At 42.3% G+C, this 22,120-nt stretch overlaps 1 protein-coding gene across 2 annotated transcripts in view; it reads right to left on the reverse strand.

Moving 5' to 3' along the window:
• Positions 1-2,231: 2,231 nt before the first annotated feature.
• Positions 2,232-22,120, reverse strand: part of Fastkd1 (FAST kinase domains 1) — a 29,494-nt gene continuing 9,605 nt past the window's right edge. For both annotated transcript variants that reach the window (XM_040745512.1, XM_040745511.1), the window contains 9 exons: positions 21,615-21,746; positions 20,071-20,557; positions 19,106-19,220; positions 12,793-12,921; positions 11,231-11,362; positions 10,147-10,260; positions 7,321-7,459; positions 5,900-6,014; positions 2,232-2,417 (listed from right to left, as the gene is read on the reverse strand). In XM_040745512.1, coding sequence (XP_040601446.1) covers positions 2,319-2,417; positions 5,900-6,014; positions 7,321-7,459; positions 10,147-10,260; positions 11,231-11,362; positions 12,793-12,921; positions 19,106-19,220; positions 20,071-20,557; positions 21,615-21,746 — 1,462 coding nt within the window. In that variant the 3' untranslated portion in view covers positions 2,232-2,318. The remainder of the gene's footprint in view (positions 2,418-5,899; positions 6,015-7,320; positions 7,460-10,146; positions 10,261-11,230; positions 11,363-12,792; positions 12,922-19,105; positions 19,221-20,070; positions 20,558-21,614; positions 21,747-22,120) is intronic.

Genomic DNA, 22,120 nt, shown 5'->3' on the forward strand with positions numbered 1-22,120 from the left:
GCTGAACCATCTCCCGTCCATTTCTTCTTTTTTTGACATTGGCATATTATTTCCAAATTAAAACACATAGCATTTTCGTGTGTATCTGCATGCAATGTGTGCATGCTTGCATGTGCCAGTGCGTGTGGAGGTCAGAGGGCAAGCTCACGTGTCAGTCTTCACTTCCCACCTCACGACAGATACGGTCTCTTTGCTGCTTCTCCACTGTGCACTACAAGCTAGCTTGTCTGCAAGCTTCTATGTACACTCCTGTCTGCATCCCGTCTTCCTGAAGGAGCACGCATGCTACATGCCAATCTGTGTGTGTGTGTGTGTGTGTACATGTGTGTGTACGTGTGTGTGCGTGTTCCAGGATTTGAACTCTAGTTCTCAGTTTTTGAGGCAAGCATGTTTACCTGCTGATCCATCTGTCTAGACCCAAATATAAAATGCTTAAATTTTTGTTTTTTTGAGACAGGGTTTCTCTGTGGCTCTGGAGGCTGTCCTGACACTTGCTCTGTAGACTAGGCTGGCCTCGAACTCACAGAGATCTGCCTGCCTCTGCCTCCTGAGTGCTGGGATTAAAGGCATGCGCCACCACCGCCGGGCAAAATGCTTAAATTAAAACCCAACAAACTATAGCCTTCACAACATAACCACAGCAGCTATAACGGGGAGTGGTCTTTAAGCTTCCGGGGCTGAAAATGATGTGATGGAAAGTTGCTAGTCACTGGCTTGGTTTTTAGCTTTATATTCCACAAAAGGGCTGCTTATGGGCCACATTTCCGACGACTGAGCCAGGCATGGTGGCACTTGTCTGAAACCCTGGCTTCTTCAGAGGCTGACTGTTGGAACACAGAGTGCGAGCCCAGCTTAGGAAGCACAGTGAGAGTCCATCTGGAGGGTCACAAGGCGCTACACCCACTGTTTATCTTGGTGTGGAAACAGACTCCATGGTCCACTGCCATCAGATTCAACCGTGTAAGTCATGAACTAGCTGTCACCTGCATCCTACCACACACCTGTGTAAGGACGGATCGTCACAGGCCTCCTTTGCTGGCTCTTCTTTCTGGTCTCTTCATGCTAGAGTCCCTGAGGGAACGGTCCCACATCTCCCCTCCATTCACACTCTTCTCCAATAGCACCTTAAAGTGGTTTCATGCAGTCCTCTGGTGTTAAATACTGGTGACGACTTCCACATGTCTTTCTGGAGCATAGACTTCTCTGTGACCTCCAAACTCACTGAGTGGACATCTCCACTAAGCTCAACACGTCTGCACAAATTCAGGCTTGTCCTAACAGCTGCCCACCTCCCACCTTACTCTCCCCATAGACCCCCATCTCAGCGAAAGGAATGGGTCTGTGGGGGCGGGAAGGCTGTCAGAGCCAGACAGTGTCTTCTGGGGTAACAGGCACTTGCACTCATGAATTCTCAACAGCTATGGTTGTCTACACAAGACTTGCACAAGATCAAGCTGATCAAGATTCAAGCATGGATGGGGGAGCTCACAAGGCCCACTCCTAGTTTAGAAGCCACAGCAGTTGTAGTGGAGCAAGTCAGCTTTCTTTGGGGCCAGGCCAGGCTACTTTAGACAGCCCTCTACCCATGTGCCTGCAGCAACACTGAATGGACTCACTATGTCACATATACAAACACTTAGAGAAAGAAGGAAGGACACGAAGTTAGAACAAGGGTGGCAGAGAGGGACACAGGAGGAGCTGGGAGGAGTAAAAGGTAGATTTGGATTTGATCAAAATAAAACATTTATGCATGAAGGAAAAATAGAAAGATTTAAAATTGTGCATTATGAAATTCTTGGGGGGTAGAGTGTTTGGAGACAGTCTCACTCTATTATTGCCTGGGCTGGCCTCTATCTCACAGCAGTCCTCTACCTCACCTCCAGAGTGCTGGGATTAACTCACGCACTACAAGAGTTCTCAGCTGGACATGATAGTACATACCTGTAATCCCAGCACTCAAGAAGCAAGGACAGAAGGACTGCCACAAGATTAAGACCAGCCAGGACTACTTAAGATAAAAAATAAGATAAAATATAACTATAAAATACATATGTTCTTAGCATTCCTTAAAACTGTACGATGGCTTCTCGTCTCACCTGGAGGAGCCATGAGGTCACACGCTGTTGACCGTTCCCTCTGACCTTTTACCACACTTCCCACTTGATCTGCTCGAACTACAACCGGCCTCTTGTTATTCCCAAACACATCATGCATGTTCCCAACACAGAATATTTGCACTTAGCATTTCTTTATTGAGTTAGAGCACGTAAGTAAAGGAAATAGAAATGTGGCATGCCGTAGTCATTTTAAATGGAAACTCAATCACGACTGGCCTGCTCAAATATGCGTTCTCTCAGGTAGTCCATCCTGGAGTCCGTCGTTGACAGTGCCATAGAGTTCCATTCAAAGTAAGGGACCTGCAGGGGAAGTAATCCATTTGAATAAAAGCTTTAGAGCAGAATGTTTTTAACTTGATTTCCCCACTATTAGATAGAGCTCCCTACTGGTTTAGTGAGGGGATATATAAGCCTTCTAATGTTAGCTTCAGAGATTTATTATATTTCATAAAATGTAGAAATTATTTTTATAGCAATTCTTTTTGTTTGTTGGTTTTCTTTTGTTGTTTTGAGACAGGGTTTCTCTGTAGCTTTGGAACCTGTCCTGGAACTCGCTCTGTAGACCAGGCTGGCCTCAAACTCACAGAGATCCTCCTGTCTCTGACTCCGATTAAAGGCGTGCACCACCACCATCCAGCATCACATATTTCTTTATTGACTCTTTGGGAATTTCACATCATGCACCCCAGTCCCGCTCACCTCCCAGTCCTTCCATATTCGCCCCTTACCATGCAGCATTCCCCAGCAAAGAAACCCTCCCAAATTCATTAAAAACGAAACAAAAGCCACCTTGCTCCTCCATCTTTGCCACCTCTCCAACACCTCCTCACTTGTCCTAGTGGCACTGGGAGCTGCAGTGTGTCACACATTACACCCTTCTGTCCAATCAGTCCCACCCACAAATGTTCATTGCAGTGAGTCATTGTGCTGGTCCAAGGCCTCTGGCCTCTGGCACACCATCATCACTGGACTCTCACCGAGACTCCTCTCATTATCCTGATGTTGCCCCAGTCATGAAGATCCTGTGGCTATTGTTCTGCAAGACCAATCCTTTCATGCACTCCAGGTCACACATGGGGTAGAAGTTAGGATGGGTCAACCCAAGGCCCGGGATGTGGGCCACCGGGATGTGGGCCAGGGTGGTAGCTTAGCTGGTCAGTTGGGGGCACTGAGACCACCCCACTGAGGTGAGGGGTGGAGTCAGCTGTCCTATGCCCTTGCCACTGGGGCCAGCTCTCCCACACCTGTGGTGAGTGGTGACATCATCTCTCCATAGTATGGTGGGGAGGCAACTCTCCCATGAGGGGCAGGGCCAGCTCTTTTCAGTGAAGGGACATATAAATTTTCTAATGATAGCCTCAGAGATTTAAAACATGTTATAAAATGTAGAAATTATTTTATTGGTCTCTTAAGGTTATGAGCTAAGACTATGTATATGATTCGTTACCCAGGATTCGTAGTTGTTGAATTTTTTTGTGCTAAAAATATTAAGGCAGACACAGGGAGACTGCACCATCTCAATACAGAAGCAGGCTCTCCATGGATACCACATGAGACAGGCCCTCGATCTGGGACTTCTCAGCCTCCAGAAACGTTATAAATAAAAGCCTGCTATTGACTAGCTCCCCAACTCCCCACCCTTCAAATAGGAAAGAGGCCAGGTAGGATGGCTCACAGTTGTAATACCAGCACTTCAGAAGCTGAGCCAGGAGGAGTGTCACATGTTCAAGGCTAGACTGGGCAAAACCATAGTGAGTTCTAGACCAGTATGACTACACCATGTACCATATCTCAATCCTAGTACATTCCTCCCACTTAAAAATAAAAGAAAAAGACTGGGCATAGAGAGATGGCTTAGTGGTTAAAATCACTGGCTGCTCTTCCAGAGGACCTGGATTTGATTCCCTGAACAACTGTAGCTCCAGCTCTGGGGTATCCAGTGCCCTCTTCTGGCCTCTGAAGGCATCAAGCAGGCATGTGTGTACAGGCATACATACAGGCAAAACATCCATATACATAAAACAACATTTAAAACAAGAAAATAAAAATAAACCAGTCTAAATGAGTAATTCCTTATTGTCACAGCTAATTATAAGCAGTACTTCATCTTGCCTCCTTGGACCCCAAGCATGCATGTGGTGTACAGACACATGGGCAAAACACCCACATACATAAAAAATAAAAATACATTTTAAAAAACTAAAATAATGTTAAACAATTTAAAGGGGAAGAGAGCAACCACAGCTTTCATCAGACTCCTCAGCTGCCAGTGAGCTCTGAGCATTTCTATTGGGCTCTAATTTGCTAAAGCTCTACACATGTTTGTAAGTGTGTATGCACGTTTGTGCTGGGGGTGGGGGATGGGGTGGGGGTAGGGGGAGGGGGAGGATGGTAAGAGATATAGGCATGGAGTAAAGATGTTTATGTCATTTCTTAGGTTGTCACACTTTGATGCTTGAAAGGATGACCTACCTGTGGTACACAGAGTTGTGAGTCCCTCCCCGAACAGTAATGAAACTACTTCTGTAAACAGTTTATGCCGTCTTATAATAAAGGCTGAAAAAGTCCTGCTTCAATCCACTTAAAAATGCTTTCCTTATGTGAGTTTGAGGCCAGCTGGTTTACAAAGTGAGTTCAGGGACAGCCAGGACTGTTACAAAGAGAAACCCTGTCTCAAAAAGTCAGTGAGTCAAACAAACAAACAAACAAAAAAACCAAAATTTTTTTATAAACCCTTGCTAACTGCTAACATATTGAGGAAATCATATAAGGTGATAAAGGATTTAAATGGTACAATGATACAAAGAAAAATTAACTTAAAAACATTTATTTTATATTGGATATTTATTTGAAATCAAATGAGTTGTTGGGGTTTTTGTTTGTTTGTTTGTTTGTTTGTTTGTTTTCGAGATAGGTTTCTCTGTGTTCTCTGTGTAGCTTTGTAGACCAGGCTGGCCTTGAGCTCACAGAGATCAGCCTGAGTCTGCCTCCCAAGTGCTGGGATTAAAGGCCCCGGCTTCAAATGAGTGTTTACATAAAGTTTAATTCTATATACATGGGCTGGAGAGATAGCTCAGCAGTTAAGATCACACACTGCTCATACAGAGAACCCAAGATACGTTCTCAGCACCTACGTCAGGAGGCTTACAAGCACCTGGAACTCCAGCACCTAAGGGATTCAACTCCTCCAGCTTCCATAGGCACCTGCATTTACCTGCGCAGCACTTGGACACACACACACACACACACACACACACACACACACAATTTCCAAAATAGATAAAGCAGCTATACAAACAGCAGGGCAGACTTAGAGCTTTAGCACCAAGGCTGCGGGAGCCTCCAGAGGTGGCGGCTGCAGCATAGCCTCTGAACTCCTAGGAGCCACATGGAGCTTTCTTCCTGCCACCACCTAGAAAATATGTTCTGCCTCATAGCTCCCTTTATTCCCTTTAGCATCAGCAAAAGGCATTTCCCCTATATAGTCTACACATGATACATTAGCCTTTTCCTTTTAAAACCTGTTCATAATGTCTAACATGCAAAAAAATATGTAAATCAGTAAAATCACATCTCTTTTTTGAGACAAAGTCTCTGTGTATCCCTGGCTGGCCTGGAATGTAATCTATAGACCAGGTCTCTCACGGGACCTGCCACTAGGCTGGTAGAAAGACATGCAGCGATTGGCCTATCTCTGCCCATACAGTGCTGGACCACAGACGCGCCTGGCCCACTTGCCCCACTTGCCTTGTTAGAGGCTGAATTACAAGACTGTTGCATACCTGAATAACACGATAGCCCAAAATTTCCAAATGTCGTTTCTTCATAGCAGATTTTCCTTTTAAGTGAGGAATGTTTGAACAAAAGGCTCTTACATCCAAAAATTCTAAAGCAATCCTACAAAAAATAAAAATGGTCACTTCCAAAATCAAAATGAGGATTTAAGTAATCAGTAACCATGAGCCTTTCAGGAAAAAGAATTTATTCACAGAAACAAAGGCTACATGACTATAAGTCAGTATAATAAGAAGGATTTTTTTTTTTTTTTTTTTGGTTTTTACGAGACAGGATTTCTCTGTATTGTTTTGGAGGCTATCGGTCCAGCCCGGCCTCGAACTCACAGAGATCCGCCTGCCTCTGCCTCCCGAGTACTGGGATTAAAGGTGTGCGCCACCACCGCCCGGCTATAAGAAGGATTTTTATTTTGTTGATTCTCTGTGACAGAGTATCAAGGAGCCCAGTGTGGTGGTTTGAATGATTGTCCCCAGTCTCGAATTGGAATACTGGGTTCACATTTGGTGGCTCTATTAGGAGAGCCTGGGGAGGTGTGGCATTGCTGGAGGAAGTGTGTCATTTAAGGGTGGGTTTTGAGGGGGAAGAGCCACCTGCCATTCCCAGTATCAGTATCAGTATCAGTATCTGTATCAGTATCAGTATCAGTATCAGTATCTGTATCAGTATCAGTATCTCCTTCTGTATCTGCCTGGGTCACGATGTGAGTTCCCGCTCAGCCACTCCAGACGCCTCCCTATCTACTGCCATGCTTCCCTGCCTGGATGGCGAGGGACTCTTATCCCTTTGAAACCATTAGCCCCAAATAAACCGTTCCTTGTCTAAGGAGCCTCATGCATGGTGCTAATCACAGCAATAAAGAAGTGACTAATACAGGCTAGCCTTGAACTACTGATCCTCTTGCTTCTACCGCCCAAGTGCTGGGACGAAAGGCACACACCATACCCAGCTCCAAATTATTTTTCTACTTAAGAAATTAGTAACTAAAGTCAACCTTTTCATTTAAAGAAACTATATAGCAAAACATCTAACACTCGTGAGCTTCTTTGCCCAACATGCACTATGAGATAGATTCTTCTATAAGGAATTTACCCATAAAGTCAAAGCAACATGCTATGGTCTAACCAGATGTGTGAGCACAGCAGCAATGTAGGAGAGGCTAAGTGCTCCCCCAAGCAGAAGAGTACGGAACACAGAAGCAAACACTGCACTCCTGGCTAAGGGTAACTAGGTCATCACTTGGCTGCACAGACTGCTGACCCATGGACAGCTGAAGGAAGTCACTGGCAAAAGTACAGACACAAATGGTATGGGTTGTTTGATTAGCAAGTGTTATGATCAACCCTTAATAAAAGAGGCTAAATATAATGCTGAATATAACCATTAAAAATAGCTTAAAAGTAAAATATACCTCTCAGACTCTGGTGGAAGGCTTGACTCAACTCTTGAAGTATTTGATTCCCAGTGTATTCCTGATGATTTCCCTGAAGTTATGCTTTGGCTTCTATAAGGAAGAGGTTTTTTTCGTTTATCCAAAATGCATTCAAAATCTTATTTAAAAAAAAAGAAGAATCAATAGTATAAATTAGGTAAATTCTAGCAACCAAAAGTTTATATTCTAAACATATTTACATATATATGTATATACACACATAACTTAAAAGAGCAAAAGGAACAATATAGTTCCCTGATTATCCAACTCATTCTGTAAGGTATTATTCAATGGTACTTTTCTTTGAAAAATCAATAAATACCAAGAAAGTATTAATGAACTACACCACATAGCTGGCTACACTTAGCACTTATCTAAGTCAAATGATATCAAAGAATTTTGCTTTAAGTCAGGCATAGTGACATATGCCTGTAATCTCAGCAATTGGGAGGCTGAGGCAGAAGGATGATCCACAAGTTAGGATCAGCTGAGCTACATAGACTGTCTCAAAAAGCACCTTAACATCTTTAAGTTTCAAAAGTTTTATTTTAGTATCTTTAAGTTTCCTGGTCACCTTTGGAGGATGTTAAGATACCACCTGAAAACAAGGACAAGTCTTCCTATATGAACTGCATGTACAGGAACTCAGCTGACACAGAAATGGGCTTTTTGGGGTTTTTCTGTTTATTTGTTTTGTTTGTTTGTTTGGAGACAAAATGAAGAAATCAATATAGAAGGAAAGGCACATGCAGAAACTTGTTATCCTGGCCTCCCTTACGGATGCTAGATTTAGGCAAGGAGCATTTGGCAATGGCTACTCAAGTCAGTAGGGCAAACCCTCAAGAGGGCACTGTCTCACAGATGAACCAGCCTGAAGAGCATTACAAACCCACTGATGAGTGATTATTTTTGATACGATGCAATAAGAAATAGCTACCTGTCAGACAGTCTGGCCAAAGGCAAATTAAAGTTAGGCTCCAATTAAGCATCCACCTCTAACGGCTGGTTTGCCAGAAAGGTCAGAGCAACATGAGCATGTTAAGTGATGTCAAAGGGGTTCAATCTGAAGAGTCTGGATAATGAAACATTTTCCAATAAATTATAAGAGGGGGAGAAAGGAGTAAAACAATTAAAAAAATTAACCAGATGCAATGTTTGGATCAAACTTGAACAAATAAATAAAAAAATAAGAAGCAATCATGAAGGCTATATAATATTAAATTTAAATTATTCCACCTTTTCATTTCTGAGATGGGCTCTTGTTATGTTGCTTAGTTGGTTAAGAATCCCAAGACTCAGTCAGCGTTGGTGGTTCACGCCTTTAATCCCAACACTCGGGAGGCGGAGGCAGGCAGATCTCTGTGAGTTCGAGGTTAGCCTGGTCTACAGAGCAAGTTCCAGGACAACCTCCAAAACAATACAGAGAAACCCTGTTTTGAAAAACCAGAAAAAAAAAAAAAAGAATCCCAAGGCTCAAGTCACCCTCCTGCCTTGGCTTCTTCCATAACTGGACTATCAGCATATGCCACAGCTCCCAGCTTTATTCTATATGGTGTCTGAACAACTGTTCCCCATGTTCTCAGGCACTTGAATACGTGGTCCCCAGCTGCACTATGTGAGGAGGCTTATGAGGTGCGGCCCTGCTGAAGGGAATGCATCACTGGGGCCAGGCTCAGAGGTTTCAGAACCTCCCACCGTCCTCCACGCATCTGCTGTTCCTGCCTTGACTTCCTGCCCCGAATTCCCTGGGTGACAGGCAACAAGCCATAAGATGAAATCAATCTTTTTATCCCCAAGTTGCTTTTGGTCATGGTGTTTCTTACAGCAATACAAAGCAAACTAGGACAGATGGCCTCACCCAAAATTTACGTAATGGAACTTTAATCAGGAGGTGATTAATTCAAGTGGGCAGAATCCTCATTACCACATAAGATGCAGCAACCTCTCCAGATAGGAAAACAAGGGGAGTGGGGTGCGGCTGGAGAAGAGTCGCAAAGGCCTACACCTTCCCCAAAGTCCTGCAGTGTGTTTTGGTTTTCTTCCTTTCTTTGTTTTGGAGATACCATCCTACTCTGCTGCCCAGGTGTCACCTAAACCTTCTGAGAAGCTGGAATTACAGCCGTGTGCCACCATGTCCAAGGAGGACAGAATCTTGAGGGTTTTGGTTTGGTTTGGTTTGGTTTGGTTTCTGGCTTTCCAAGACAGAGTTTCTCTGTGTAACCCTGGCTGTCCTAGAGTGAAATCTGTAGACCAGGCTAGCCTCCTGAGTGCTGGGATTAAATATGTGCACCAGCACCACTCAGCAAGGACAGAATTTTTTGAAGATCCAGAAATGTTTAGTCAATCTAAATCTGGATTTTACTTAGTACTGGTAAAGTTGAACAATTTTGTTTTTCTGAAAATAACAATGCTGATGGTTATCAAAGTTGGGCCGTGGGAATAAACTTAAGAATTAATTATTATGGATTTTTTTGTCTGTTTGGAAATTTTCATAACAAAAATTTGAAAAGAAATAAGAAGCCTGGGGCTTGAGAGACAGCTCAGTGAGGAAGAGCACTGAAGGCCACTGCAGAGAACCTGGGTTGGGTTCCCAACACCCATCAGTAACTCGGGCTCCCTCTTTGGGCTTTTTAAGTGTTAAGGCTATATTTAGTGCACTTACACAATGTGGGTAACACTTATACATGTAAAATAAAAATAATTACATCTTTACAATGATTGCAAACCTTTCCAAAGTTCCAGCTAATCAGAAGACTACTCAAGTGAGTTTGGTCCAAAAGGAGCTGGTCATGTCCGGCGACTTACCCACGGTGTGGTAATACGAAGAAAGCGCAGAAGCCTTTACACATCTCAGTCCTCCAAGGACTTCTGATAACATTTTATAGATCTGCTGTTGTGCTCTATTCATCATACCAATATCTTTAGAAAAATTAAGAAAACTAAAAGTCATCCTAAGTCTACAAACTGAAAAAAGATTTTTACCAAGAGTCACAGGGCTGGCCAAGTGGCTCAGCAGTTTTGTAAACGGGCTCACCTCCTAGGACTAAGGAACTGAATTTCATCCCCAGAGCCCAGATAAACGGGGGAGAAGAGAACTGAGTTCAGAAAGTTGTCCTCAGACTCCACACACATGTAAACAGACATTTCTCTCCCACCCGCCATTCCCAAATAAGCAGTCAGAGGCTTAAAATTACTTACAAATACTCAACTGACAGCTCAGCTTGTTAGCAACTCTTACATTTAAATTAACCCATTTTTCTTTGCCACATGACTTGGTACCTTTTCTCAGTATGGCATTCTCATCTTGCTTCTTTGTGTTTGCTGGCGACTCGGACTCAGCCCTTCTTCTTCCTAGAATTCTCCTAGTGCTCAATCTCTGTCTGCCCAGCTATCAACCAATTAGCTCTTTACTAGCAGTGAGAGTAATACACATTCATAGTGGACAAAAAGATTGTTCCACAGCACTTCCCCCTCTTTGTCTAAATAAAAAAGGGGAAGAGGTAGGAGGTCACTGGTGGCTGCTCCCCCGCTTCTCTGATCTTTCAGGTGTTTACCCCATATCTGACTCCTGATTTTTACTCACAAAGATTCATTAGATTAACACTTCGCACACGCCTGTGTGCAAGCACAGGCACACACAAGAAGTAAACAAATACAGTAAGGGCCTAATGTGGGTAACACTCAACGGGAGACAAACACTGCTCTCAAGTGCTCAGTGTCTGAGGTAAAAAAAGTCCTGTAAAATGAATCCCACTGACAAAAGTATTTAACAAGCGATAGGCCCTCCTGGAAACTCTAGCCATATTTAGATTTATGGTGATAATAATAATGTATTGTCTAATAATCTGTTCTGGAATTAACTATACTCTGTTACTAAAAGAAAACAAACCTTTGTGATAATGTGCTTGACAAAAGCGATCGTGAAACCACGGGATCTGAAACTCCGGGCATTCCAAGCAGACTGCTCTATTTAACTCCATAAGGCGAAACTGGACCCTTGTACTTAGAGTTGAAGGTAAAACTGAAATTAAAAACAAATTACTAATGGATTTGGATAGCCCAAACCCAGCAGAAACTTCATTTCTTCATCATGACCCCTACTGTTAGTTGATACTTTAATTCTGGCATGAGAAGGTCACTTCATTTGTGAATGCCTCACATCTTTAAGTTGATACATTTGGTAACATGATTAAGACTGATTCACTTGGGAGGCAAAGGCAGGTGGATCTCTGTGAGTTGAAGGCCAGACTGGTCTACAGTAAGTTCCTGGACAGCCAGAACTGTTGTACAGAGAAACCCTGTCTTGAAAAACAAAATATAACAACCAAACAAAAAAGACAGATTTCTACACTTTGTGAATTTTAAAGCTACATTTAAAAAAATGCTACCAAGAATTTCCATTGACTTTCTTTCATATTTTAGAGTTTATCCCAAGGAAACAATCCATGGTCATGTGTCACACTCATTATTTGTAATGAATTGGAAATAACTTATAAATAAGAAATAAGTCCCAGGATATAACTAAAGTGACATGCCTGCAGTGCACACACAAACCCTGGATTCAATCCACAACACTGCCTTTTAAAAAAGTGGTTCCTGGTCTCAGATACTAGAAGTTTTATTATAGCTATATAATGGAATGCCATGAATCTAGTAAAAATATGACATTGAAAATATTTTATGACATAGAAAATTGCTCAGAATATAGTTCGATGAAAACAGCGACATAAAAAGCAATTTAAGATCTCTATCCATTTAAAAACATACTTGGAAACATAAGTATTTATGTAAGACCAAAGTAAGACACACAAGAAATACTTCAAGCACTTGGGGTGCAGCCTAGTGGTAGAGTATGTGGTTAGCATGCTAGATGCCTTCGCTCAAACCTCCCCAAACAAGAAAACGAAGAGAAAGCACCACCCATTAAAGGTGGTTTTACTTGGTGTAAGAATTAGGGATAGTATCTAACTTTGATGTTTTATGTGTTTTCCAAAGTTTCCATAATATTCATAATTTTTTAAGACAGGACCTCAATACAAGGCCTTGGCTGGCTTTGTTGGCTTCAAACTTTCAGCCATCCTCTTGCCTCAGCCTCCAATGTTGAAACCATGGGTATAGTGTGTATGTGTGTGTGTGTGTGTGTGTGTGTGATATACCCATATATGTATGTATATAGATATATTTTTATACCTATATATATATATACACAAATATATTCATATATACATGTATACACACATCCCCACCCACCCAGTCGTGGAAATGAAACCCAGGGTTTAACAAATGCTAAGCAAGCATTCTACTATTAAACTACCCCCCCAGTCAATCATAAAATTCTTTTATTAACAGGGAATAATGTTATTAGCCTTTAAATGCTTCAGTATGGACACAAACGACACTTGCATATAAAGTACATTTAATAAATTCTAAAAATAAAATGCAGATACATACTTTCAAGTTGAGAATCTAATCTGGCTAAGAACTCGATGTTAAACATTTTCTTTAGCAGATCTTCTGGAAAATATTCAAGTGTAGCCAAAGAAAAACCAAGAAACACTGATGTAACAGGATCCAATGTACCTAAAAAATAAGTTTAAAAATTATAGTGTATAGCTGTTTCACATATACAAATAAATAAGCTGTTCAGATAAAGCTAAGGTTTTTTGTTGCTGTTGTTGTTTTTTTGTTTTGTTTTGTTTTTTTGTTTTTTTGGTTTTTGGTTTTTGGTTTTTCGAGACAGGGTTTCTCTGTATTGTTTTGGAGCCTGTCCTGGAACTCAGTCTGTAGACCAGGCTGGCCTTGATCTCACAGAGATCCGCCTGCCTCTGCCTCCCGAGTGCTGGGACTAAAGGCACGTGTCACCAACACCTTGCTAAAGCTAAAGGTTTTTTAAGGATTAAAAAAGAAAGGGGCTGGAGAGATGGCTCAGCACTGACTACTCTTCCAGAGGACCTGGGTTCAATTTCTAGTCACCACATAGCAGCTCACAATTATCTGTAACTCTAGTTCTAGGGGACCCAACACCCTCACACAGACATAGATGTAGGCAGAACACCAATGTACATAAAATAAAAAATTATTTTAAAAAAATCATATCAACACAGCACTCACAAAATTTATACGGTTACATGTCAACAGTAATTCTGGGTCAGGGACAGAGTAAGAACAAGAGAAAAGTACTGTTGACACGGCATGATGGCATAAACCTTTGATCCCAGCATTCAGGAGGCAGAGGTAGGTGGATCTCTGAGGCTAGTTTGGTTATATATTGAGTTCTGGAACAGCCAGGGCTACACTGTGAGACCCTTTCTCAAAAAATAAGGTAAGCCAGGCAGTAGTGGCGCACGCCTTTAATCCCAGCACTCCGGAGGCAGAGACAGGCGGACCTCTGTGAGTTTAAGGCCAGTCTGATCTACAGAATGAGTTCCAGGACAGCCAGGGCTATGCATGGAGAAACCCTGTCTACAAAAAAATAAATAAAATAAAAGAGTGTGTGTGTGAGTACTGTGGCAATACTGTGTTTCTTGATATATTAATACTTTCCCTTGGCAACTCAATTTGTGTGCTCTTATACTGTGAATGTTACGTTTATTATACTGTAAAGGTTTTGGAAACTGCCTTGAAAAGAGAAAGAATTCAACACACAAGAACAATGATATGACTCTATATCAAACACACACACACACTACTGGAACTGTGGCATGTGGGCCCACCATAAAATAAATCTAAAATAAAATTATTTTTAATAAAAACTACTTTTCATTCAAAATGAGGAAAATTATCACTCCATTGTGCTCATTTACTTATCTATTTATTACAGTACCAGAGTTGAACCTGGGCCTCATCTATGCTGGGCAAGTGCTTTTCCAGTGAGCAAAGCCCTCAGCCCATTCTTTTATTTTTAATTTAGTTTGTTTTTTTGCTAGTTAGTTTCTTTTTGAGACAGTTTGCCATGCACATTTCCCAGGCCAGTCTTGAACCTGCCATCCTCTGCCTCTGCCTCCACATAGCTGGCATTTCACTTTCATGCCACAGGCCCAGCTCTGCTGGCTACTTTACACTCTCCTTAAAAGAAAGACTCTCTAAGGCTTTTCAAATTCATTGGCATAAAAACAAAAAAAACCAGTACTTTTCAGTCTTTATTCTCATAACTTTTGATTAAAAAAAAATCCAGCCAGGCGGTGGTGGCACACGCCTTTAATCCCAGGACTCAGAAGTCTTTCCAGCAGGCTGAAGCAGGCAGATCTCTGAGTTCAAAGTCAGCCTTGTCTACAGAGAGTTTCAGGACAGCCAAAGCTACACAGAGAACCCCTGTCTCTAAAAACAAAAACAAAATCCAATTTCTAAGTCTCTATTTGTGACCCCGGGGAAAAGGTTAAGTTTCATTTCTCTCTGGATGTGGACTTAATAACTAAATGACACAGTGCATCAAACCGCAGCTTTAGGTCTCATCTTCCCGCCTACAGTTTTACCACGAGGAAAGAGCGTAGCGTTTGCCATGCATGCATGCATCATGCATTTATACCAGAGCCTCTTTTACTTGTCTGTTAATGGGCACAATAGCATAAGACATCATTAGACACTCGCTGGCTGATAAACCTCACAAAATACAGGAAAGCCCATTAGCACAGGGCCCCATATCTATATAAATATACACCCAATATGGAGTCTAGTATCTTACATGGGATGCTACATGTGAAGCTCCCACTGAGCACCTGCAGGTCTATATAAATATACCCAATATGTAGTCTTGCATCTTATGGGGAAATGTGAAGCTCCTACTGAGCACCTGCTGTTTGGCTGATGACTTATCCACCAGGCACAGCCAACCACTCTAAAGTAGTTCCTGGTTGTCTTTCCAGCAACCTCCCCGTTCCCCAGTCCTGACCCAGAATCTGTTATTACTAGAGAAATGTTAAGAGAAGCTTTCCTTGCTAGCCACTTTGGTTTATCCCCCACCAGCCGCCTGGGCTCTGCCGCATTGTAGTCCCCAAATAACCACACAGGAGGCTATATTAATTATGAAGCTGTTGGCCTTTGCTTGTTTCTTACTGGCTAGCTCTGACTTAAGTAATTACCCCATAATTGTTAATCTAAGTATGTCTCTTACCGGAGAGGTTTCCGGGCTTCCTACCCCAATGGCGTTACATCTTGACCTCTTGTGTTTCTCCTTCCCAGAATCCTCCTGGACTCCTAGTCCCTCCTATATAGATTCCCTATTGGCCAGACAGTACTTTATTGACAAATGCACAGGACTTCCCCAACAGAGAAAGCACACATGCTGTCTCCACGGGTCCTGTTCCATTCTCTCATGCTGGAGTCTCTTCCCTGTTCACTGGCCATGTCATTTCCTCACTTCACTCAATCCATGGTTGAAAATCATCCCGTCCCGCCCCAGCACAGCCCATCCACTATGCTCCATCTGCAATAATGCTTATAGATGCCTACACTGCTTATGTCAGTGCCCTCATACAACACAGGAGTCTACCATTTACATTCTCCTGCGTCTCCAGTGTCGGGGACAGCACCTGAGAAGCAGTAAGTGTGTGACGACTGCTGACTACAAAGGCAGAGCTATGAACCACACAGGTCAGTTTCAAAACTGCCAAGTTATACTGACAACTAGGGTGGGTCTGAGAATTCTTGAAAGTCAGTTTATCCCACATGTATTTAGGACCCCAAAACCAAAGAGAAGGAAACGGAAAGAAACTCCCAACCTCTGCTATCTGCTTCCAAAAGTACAAAGAACTACTTACATTTTTTCTAGTATTAAAACATTTGAAACTGTTAAAAAGAGATACAACATAACTAGCAGCAGAGCAACAAACTTTCAAACAATTCATAAATATCTACCAAGCTCTTAAATGTTTACATTAGCTAAGGAGTGTTGGCCCATGCCTTTAATCCCAGCACTCAAGAGGCAGGGGCAGGTGGATGTCTGAGTTCAAGGCCAGCTTAGTCTACAAGGTGAGTTCCAGGACAGCCAGGACTGCAGGACTGCAGTACTGCACTGAGAAACCCTGTCTTAAAAAACAAAAACAGAAGTTTACTTTAAAAAAGTAACCCATCAGGGGCTGGAGATCTGGCTAAGCAGGTAAGAGCACTGGCTGCTCTTCTGGGTGACCCAAGTTCGATTCCCAGCAACCACAGTGGCAGTTCATAACCATCTGTAACTCCAATCCTAACAGATCTGATACTGTCTTCTGGCCTCTGTGGACACCAGGTACAGGCATGGTGCTTAGACATACATGCAGGCAAGACACCCTTACACATAAAGTAAAATTTTTCAATAAAATTTAAAGCAACTATTAAAATAGGCCAAAGATGGGGCTGTAGCACTGACTCAACAGTTAAGAGTACTGACTATTCTTCTAGATGAGTGCTTCTCAACCTGTGGTCATGATCCCTTTGGGGTCAAACGACCCTTCATAGAGGTATCCTAAGACCACTGGAAAACAGACATTTACATTACAATTCATAACAACAGCAAAATTAGTTACAAAGTGGCAACAAAATCATTTTAGATTTGGGATCACCACAACATGAAGACCTGTATTAAAGGGTCAAAGCATTAAGAAGGTTGGGACCCACTGTGCTAGAGGTTTGACTCCAGCACCCACATAACAACTCACAACTACCTGTCAACATCAATTCCAGAGCATCTAATGTCCTCTTCTGGCCTCCACGGGCACCAGACATGTTAGTGACGCATAAGCACAAATGTAGGCAAAACACTCATCCACATAAAATTGTCTTAAAAATGTTAAAAATGGGTCCAAACCATCATATATTGTATGTACCACAACAAGGTACTTTTGCAGACAGCGTGTAATACAGCCACCGTTAGCACACACACAAATATAGGAGATGGAAGAAAAAACAAAGCAACCAGTCAATCTGAATGTGACACATCTTCAATAATACAGCCAATCTCCATTATTCAAAAAAATCAGAAAGAAGTAGGAAGGAAGTGACAAAAGTAAACAAGCTCATGTTTTGAATGCATTAGAAGACAATTCAGAGGCTTATCGCTCAAGTGCTACAGAGGCTGAGCAAAAGGATCAAGACTTCAAGGCGAGGGTTAGGCAGATGGCTCAATGGGTTAAGTTCTTACTACACAAGCATGAAGACCTGAGTTCAAATCTCTAGGACCCACATAAAGTGTTGGCATGGCTGTATGCACCTGTAACCCTGTGCTAGGGGAAAAGACAGAAGGATGCCAGCATCTCGGCCAGCACACTAACCTAGCCCCATCTGTGAACTCTAAGTTAAGTTCTGACCATGCCTCAAAAGATGAGGTGGATGTCTCAGTGGGTAAAGAGCTCACTGGGCAAGTTTTAGAGCCTGAGTTCGGATCCTCAGAACCCACGTGAAGCTGGAGAAATGGGAGACACAACAGCAGCAGACTGGGAAGCTCATGGTCAACTAGCTAGGAATGCACAGAGACAAACAAAACACACTCATGGGAGGGAACGTCAAAACACCTGGAAGTCACCTGAGATTGTCTTCTGCCACTCACACACTAGAGCATGTACACATACACACACACCCTGCACCCGCATACATAACCTCCCTGTATGGGAAACAAAAATATTGGTAACAAAAGGGGAAATTTGGTAATGGTCTAATAGATGGTACTGTTTGTCCATTATCCTGGTTATAGTGCTGACATAGCGGTTACCAGGAGAACGTACCCTTTCCCTGAAGCAGATACCATGTATAATTCAAAGGTTCATCATATGCAAGTGAATGCTAGAGGTCAAGCCTGCCTAGGGATATACTACACAGATGCTTGTCCCTCCAATTTTAATAAACTTTTGAAAACCTTGGAAACCAGCGGGCGTTGGTGGCGCACACCTTTAATCCCAGCACTCAGGAGGCAGAGACAGATGGATTTCTTGTGAGTTCGAGGCCAGCCTGGTCTACAGAATAAGTTCCATGACAGTCTCCAAAACAATGCAGAGAAACCCTGTCTCAAAAAACCAAAAAAAGAAAAACCTTGGTAACCAAAAGGGAAAAATCAAAATCTTCTCCCCAGAGGACAACTCTATGCTAAAGTGTACGGGAGTAGTACCCTAGACTATGAGAGATGAAACAGATAACCACCCAAAGCAACACATAAACATGAGAGTGATTATTTGGGGTACAATTAGGAAGACTTGAAACATGGACTGTGTTAGGTTTCCAGGGACTACTGAAGTTTCTTAGTGTGCTAACAGTGTGCTGATTTCACCATCCTTCAGTGATACAGCACAATGTGCTTTGCAAGGGGTGGGGGAGCAAGCAAGAGATAAAGCAAGCATGGCAACATAGCAGCATTATCCAGTTCACACAGAGGCCGTATTGGTGCTCCTTGTTCAATTCTTACATGTCTCACATCTTCACACTAAAAAAGTTCCAGAGAAAGGGGTACTTCTCTTGAGACAGGTTCTTTCAAGACATTATAGGTAGCGAGGTAGGTGGATGGCTGGACAGACAGGCAGGCAGGCAGGCAGGCAGACAGGCAGGCAGACAGGCAGACAGATGTCCAGCCCAGGCAGCCTTGAACTCCCCTTTGTAACCCAAGCTGGCCTCAAAGAAATAACCTTCCTGTTTTACTGGCATTACAAAAATACACAAGCACACCCAGCTTAAAACATTTGTAGTACAGAATTTCCAACTATAATGAGTTCCTAATGGGTATTATTGAAGGTGATTGTAACAGCTCTTAGCTAATATTTGCAAGAATCCACTCATTCTTTATATTGCCAAGCGCTTTACCTACCTGCATAAGAATTAAGGCGCTGGACACAGGCTCCAAAAAACTCCTCTCTTTGAGGTGGATCATAATTCAAAATGCTGAATGGAAGGATAACAGCAAGGATTGAAAAGGGATGGATCTGTATAAACAAAACAAAAATTTAGTATAAGCTTCAGCAAAATTAATTTTAGTCTACCATTTTCTGGTCAAGTCTTTCTAACATGCCAATAATGAAATTACAAATGTATCACTCATTAACTTTTGCATCCTGCGATGACTCGGGTCCATCAGATTTGCAGTGCTGCGGGGCAAGTGCATTTACTTGCTAAGCCACCTTGCTAGGCCTGTAATGGTTTAGCATTGATAACCCAGGATTATAGGAGAAAAAAGAAAATTAAAAATCAGTTATTCCCTACCATGCAAATATATCTAACATTGTATATTGCCTTCTGATAAAAAGTTCTGATTTCTGATCTTAGCTGGGCATAGCGGTGCATGCTTTAATCCCAGCACTTGGAAGGTAGAGGCAGGGGGGTTTCTGTGAGTTCAAGACCAGCCTGGTGAGCTACAGAGTGGGACCCTGTTTCAAAAATATAACACAAAACAAAAACCCTCTGACTTCTGATCTTAAGGACTGAAGGAGTCAAAGGGTGTGACCACTAATCTCTCTAGATCCACGGCGACAGGAACAAGGCAGCTGCTCTCCTGTTTGAGACAAGGTCTACCTGTGTGTCCACTGTGACCTTAAACTCCAGGCAGTCCGCTTGCCTCAGCCTCCCAAATGCTGAGATTATAAGCGTGCCGTTACACCCGCTCCAAAGCAGTTTCAAGTGAAAAAGAACAAACCGATGAACCAGAAGCCAGAGTTGAATTTTTAAGCTTTGCACTTTTAAACTTCGTATCTAAGTTTGGAAAGTATTTATAATCTATATGTGTGCTACTGGAAGCTGACAAAGGTGTAAAAGTAACAGCCAACATTTAAACGTCACCTTTTCAATCTGCTGAACAACCACTGAAGCTATCCTATCAAGCAGCAGAGTGCTGAGGTAGTTAGTTTTGGAAAGAAAAGATGCGATCTTGGCAACGTTGGTGCAATCGATTTCATCCGCAAAGCGCTGTAGAGCAGCAACTGAGTCTTCAGCAAACGACTCGTGAAGCCATTCTCCTTTCAAAGATTTAAGCTCCTCCCACAGTAGATCCAAGCTGTTGCTTTGTTGTAATCGATGATGGCCCCAATGATCTAATTTTTGAAGAAGACTCAGTTGCTTTCTAGTAGTGCTAGCCAAGCATACGTGGTTATTCTGAATCCACCTCATGAGAGATGCTACAAAATCACTCAGTTCCTTGGAGTCACATTGTGGTAAAACTGCTTCAATCCGGGATATCACTGCTTCATTGAGGTGAGGGAAAGGAAGCATAGAGAGAGCAGAGACCAGAATAGAAATCTCACTTGGTATGACGCTAGCTTCCAAACGACTGTTATGTAAAAGAAAAGGGGGAAAACAAAAAGAATATAATCACCACACCAGCAACAAAAACAACACATAAAATATGTGAATTAAAATACTGTTCATTTAATATTAATCCACAGGGGTCACCAAGGAAGGGATGAGGTGACATAACCATGCTCCACACTTTATGCAAAAAGAAAACCCCCATCAATGGGAACCGAAAGGTCAGTATCAGAAGAGCGCCAAGGGCGGCTGCTGCTGCAACTGCTGCTGCTATGGAAGACCCTGAGCTCGGTGTCTGCATGGCCATCGGGAACCGCTGCCACCTTGAATGGGCCCTGGCACAGTGCGATCCTCAAGAACACCAATCCCCTTCTTAGTTACTTGTACCGGAAATACAGTCTTACAACACTGGCAAACAGACACATGCTCACAAGCAGACAGACAGACACCTGACCTCATTCTCTACCCCCTTGTCTAAATCTGCACAGTAAGTATCCCGCCATGAGAACAGTAATTCCTAAACAACACATTTTAAGGCACCTTTAGGTTTAGAAGTGTGGAAGAAATGGTTCAATCTACATTACATTCCAAACCGAGTTACTGTGATTTTACTATTTGCTGTTTTTGGAGTTCTGAGTTCCTATATAAAATAAACGAAGACCAAACATACACACACAAACCTCACTGATTGTTTGGAAAATAAAATAATCATAATATTCCGTGCTAGCCATGGGGAATTGGTCATTTGGTATTATTAGTAAACTTCAGTTTTGTTAATACTTCATTTTAGCGCAACCAATCAATGGAAAACTGAGAACACAGTGTTACATATCCAGAGGAAATATGGTAGTTTTCAGTTATTAATGTAAAGGGAAAACTTTGTATGTTTGTTCAGTGGTACTGGGATCACACAAGGGGCACATACTAATACAGCACAGTAGGTACAGCACAGATCTTAGAACGCCAACAATAAGCCATTCAGGTTTGTCTAGAAAATTCCAGCTATTTTATATACTATGAAGCAAACATGGATAAACATGAAACACTGAATATCGTATGCCTTAAATGTTAAATCTTACCTGAGAATTAATTCTCTGAGTTTCACAAAAAGCTCCTTATTTTGGAAATGGAGACTACTCACTGCTTGTGTTATCTTCAGTAGCTCTATGGATTTATAGTTATCCAAATGTTTATACAGAACTGAAGCAGTTCTAAAAAAAATGTATTACAACCAGGTCATTCACTTATATAGTACACAGTCATTAGATAGACTTCATGTCACACACTCTGCTCTATTTTGGGGATCAGTAAAAACGTCTCCTCTTCTGTTCTTACAGAGCTGTCTCAAGATGTCAGAAACATAAATAACTAAAATAAAGTAAAAGCAATCATGAAGTGTGAATTTGAAAGGGGGAGAAAAGCATAGCTTTAGGAGCTGGGAAGGTCACTTGGCAGTTAAGAGCACTGGCTGCTCTTCCAGAGGACCTAGGTTTGGTACCCAGCACCCACATGGCAGCTCACAATGATCTGTAATTCCAATTCCAGAGAACCCAACAGCCTCTTCTGGACTCTGCAAGCACCGTGT

Source organism: Mesocricetus auratus, unplaced genomic scaffold (assembly GCF_017639785.1).
Source record: "Mesocricetus auratus isolate SY011 unplaced genomic scaffold, BCM_Maur_2.0 Super-Scaffold_100004, whole genome shotgun sequence".
Classification (NCBI taxonomy): domain Eukaryota; kingdom Metazoa; phylum Chordata; class Mammalia; order Rodentia; family Cricetidae; genus Mesocricetus; species Mesocricetus auratus.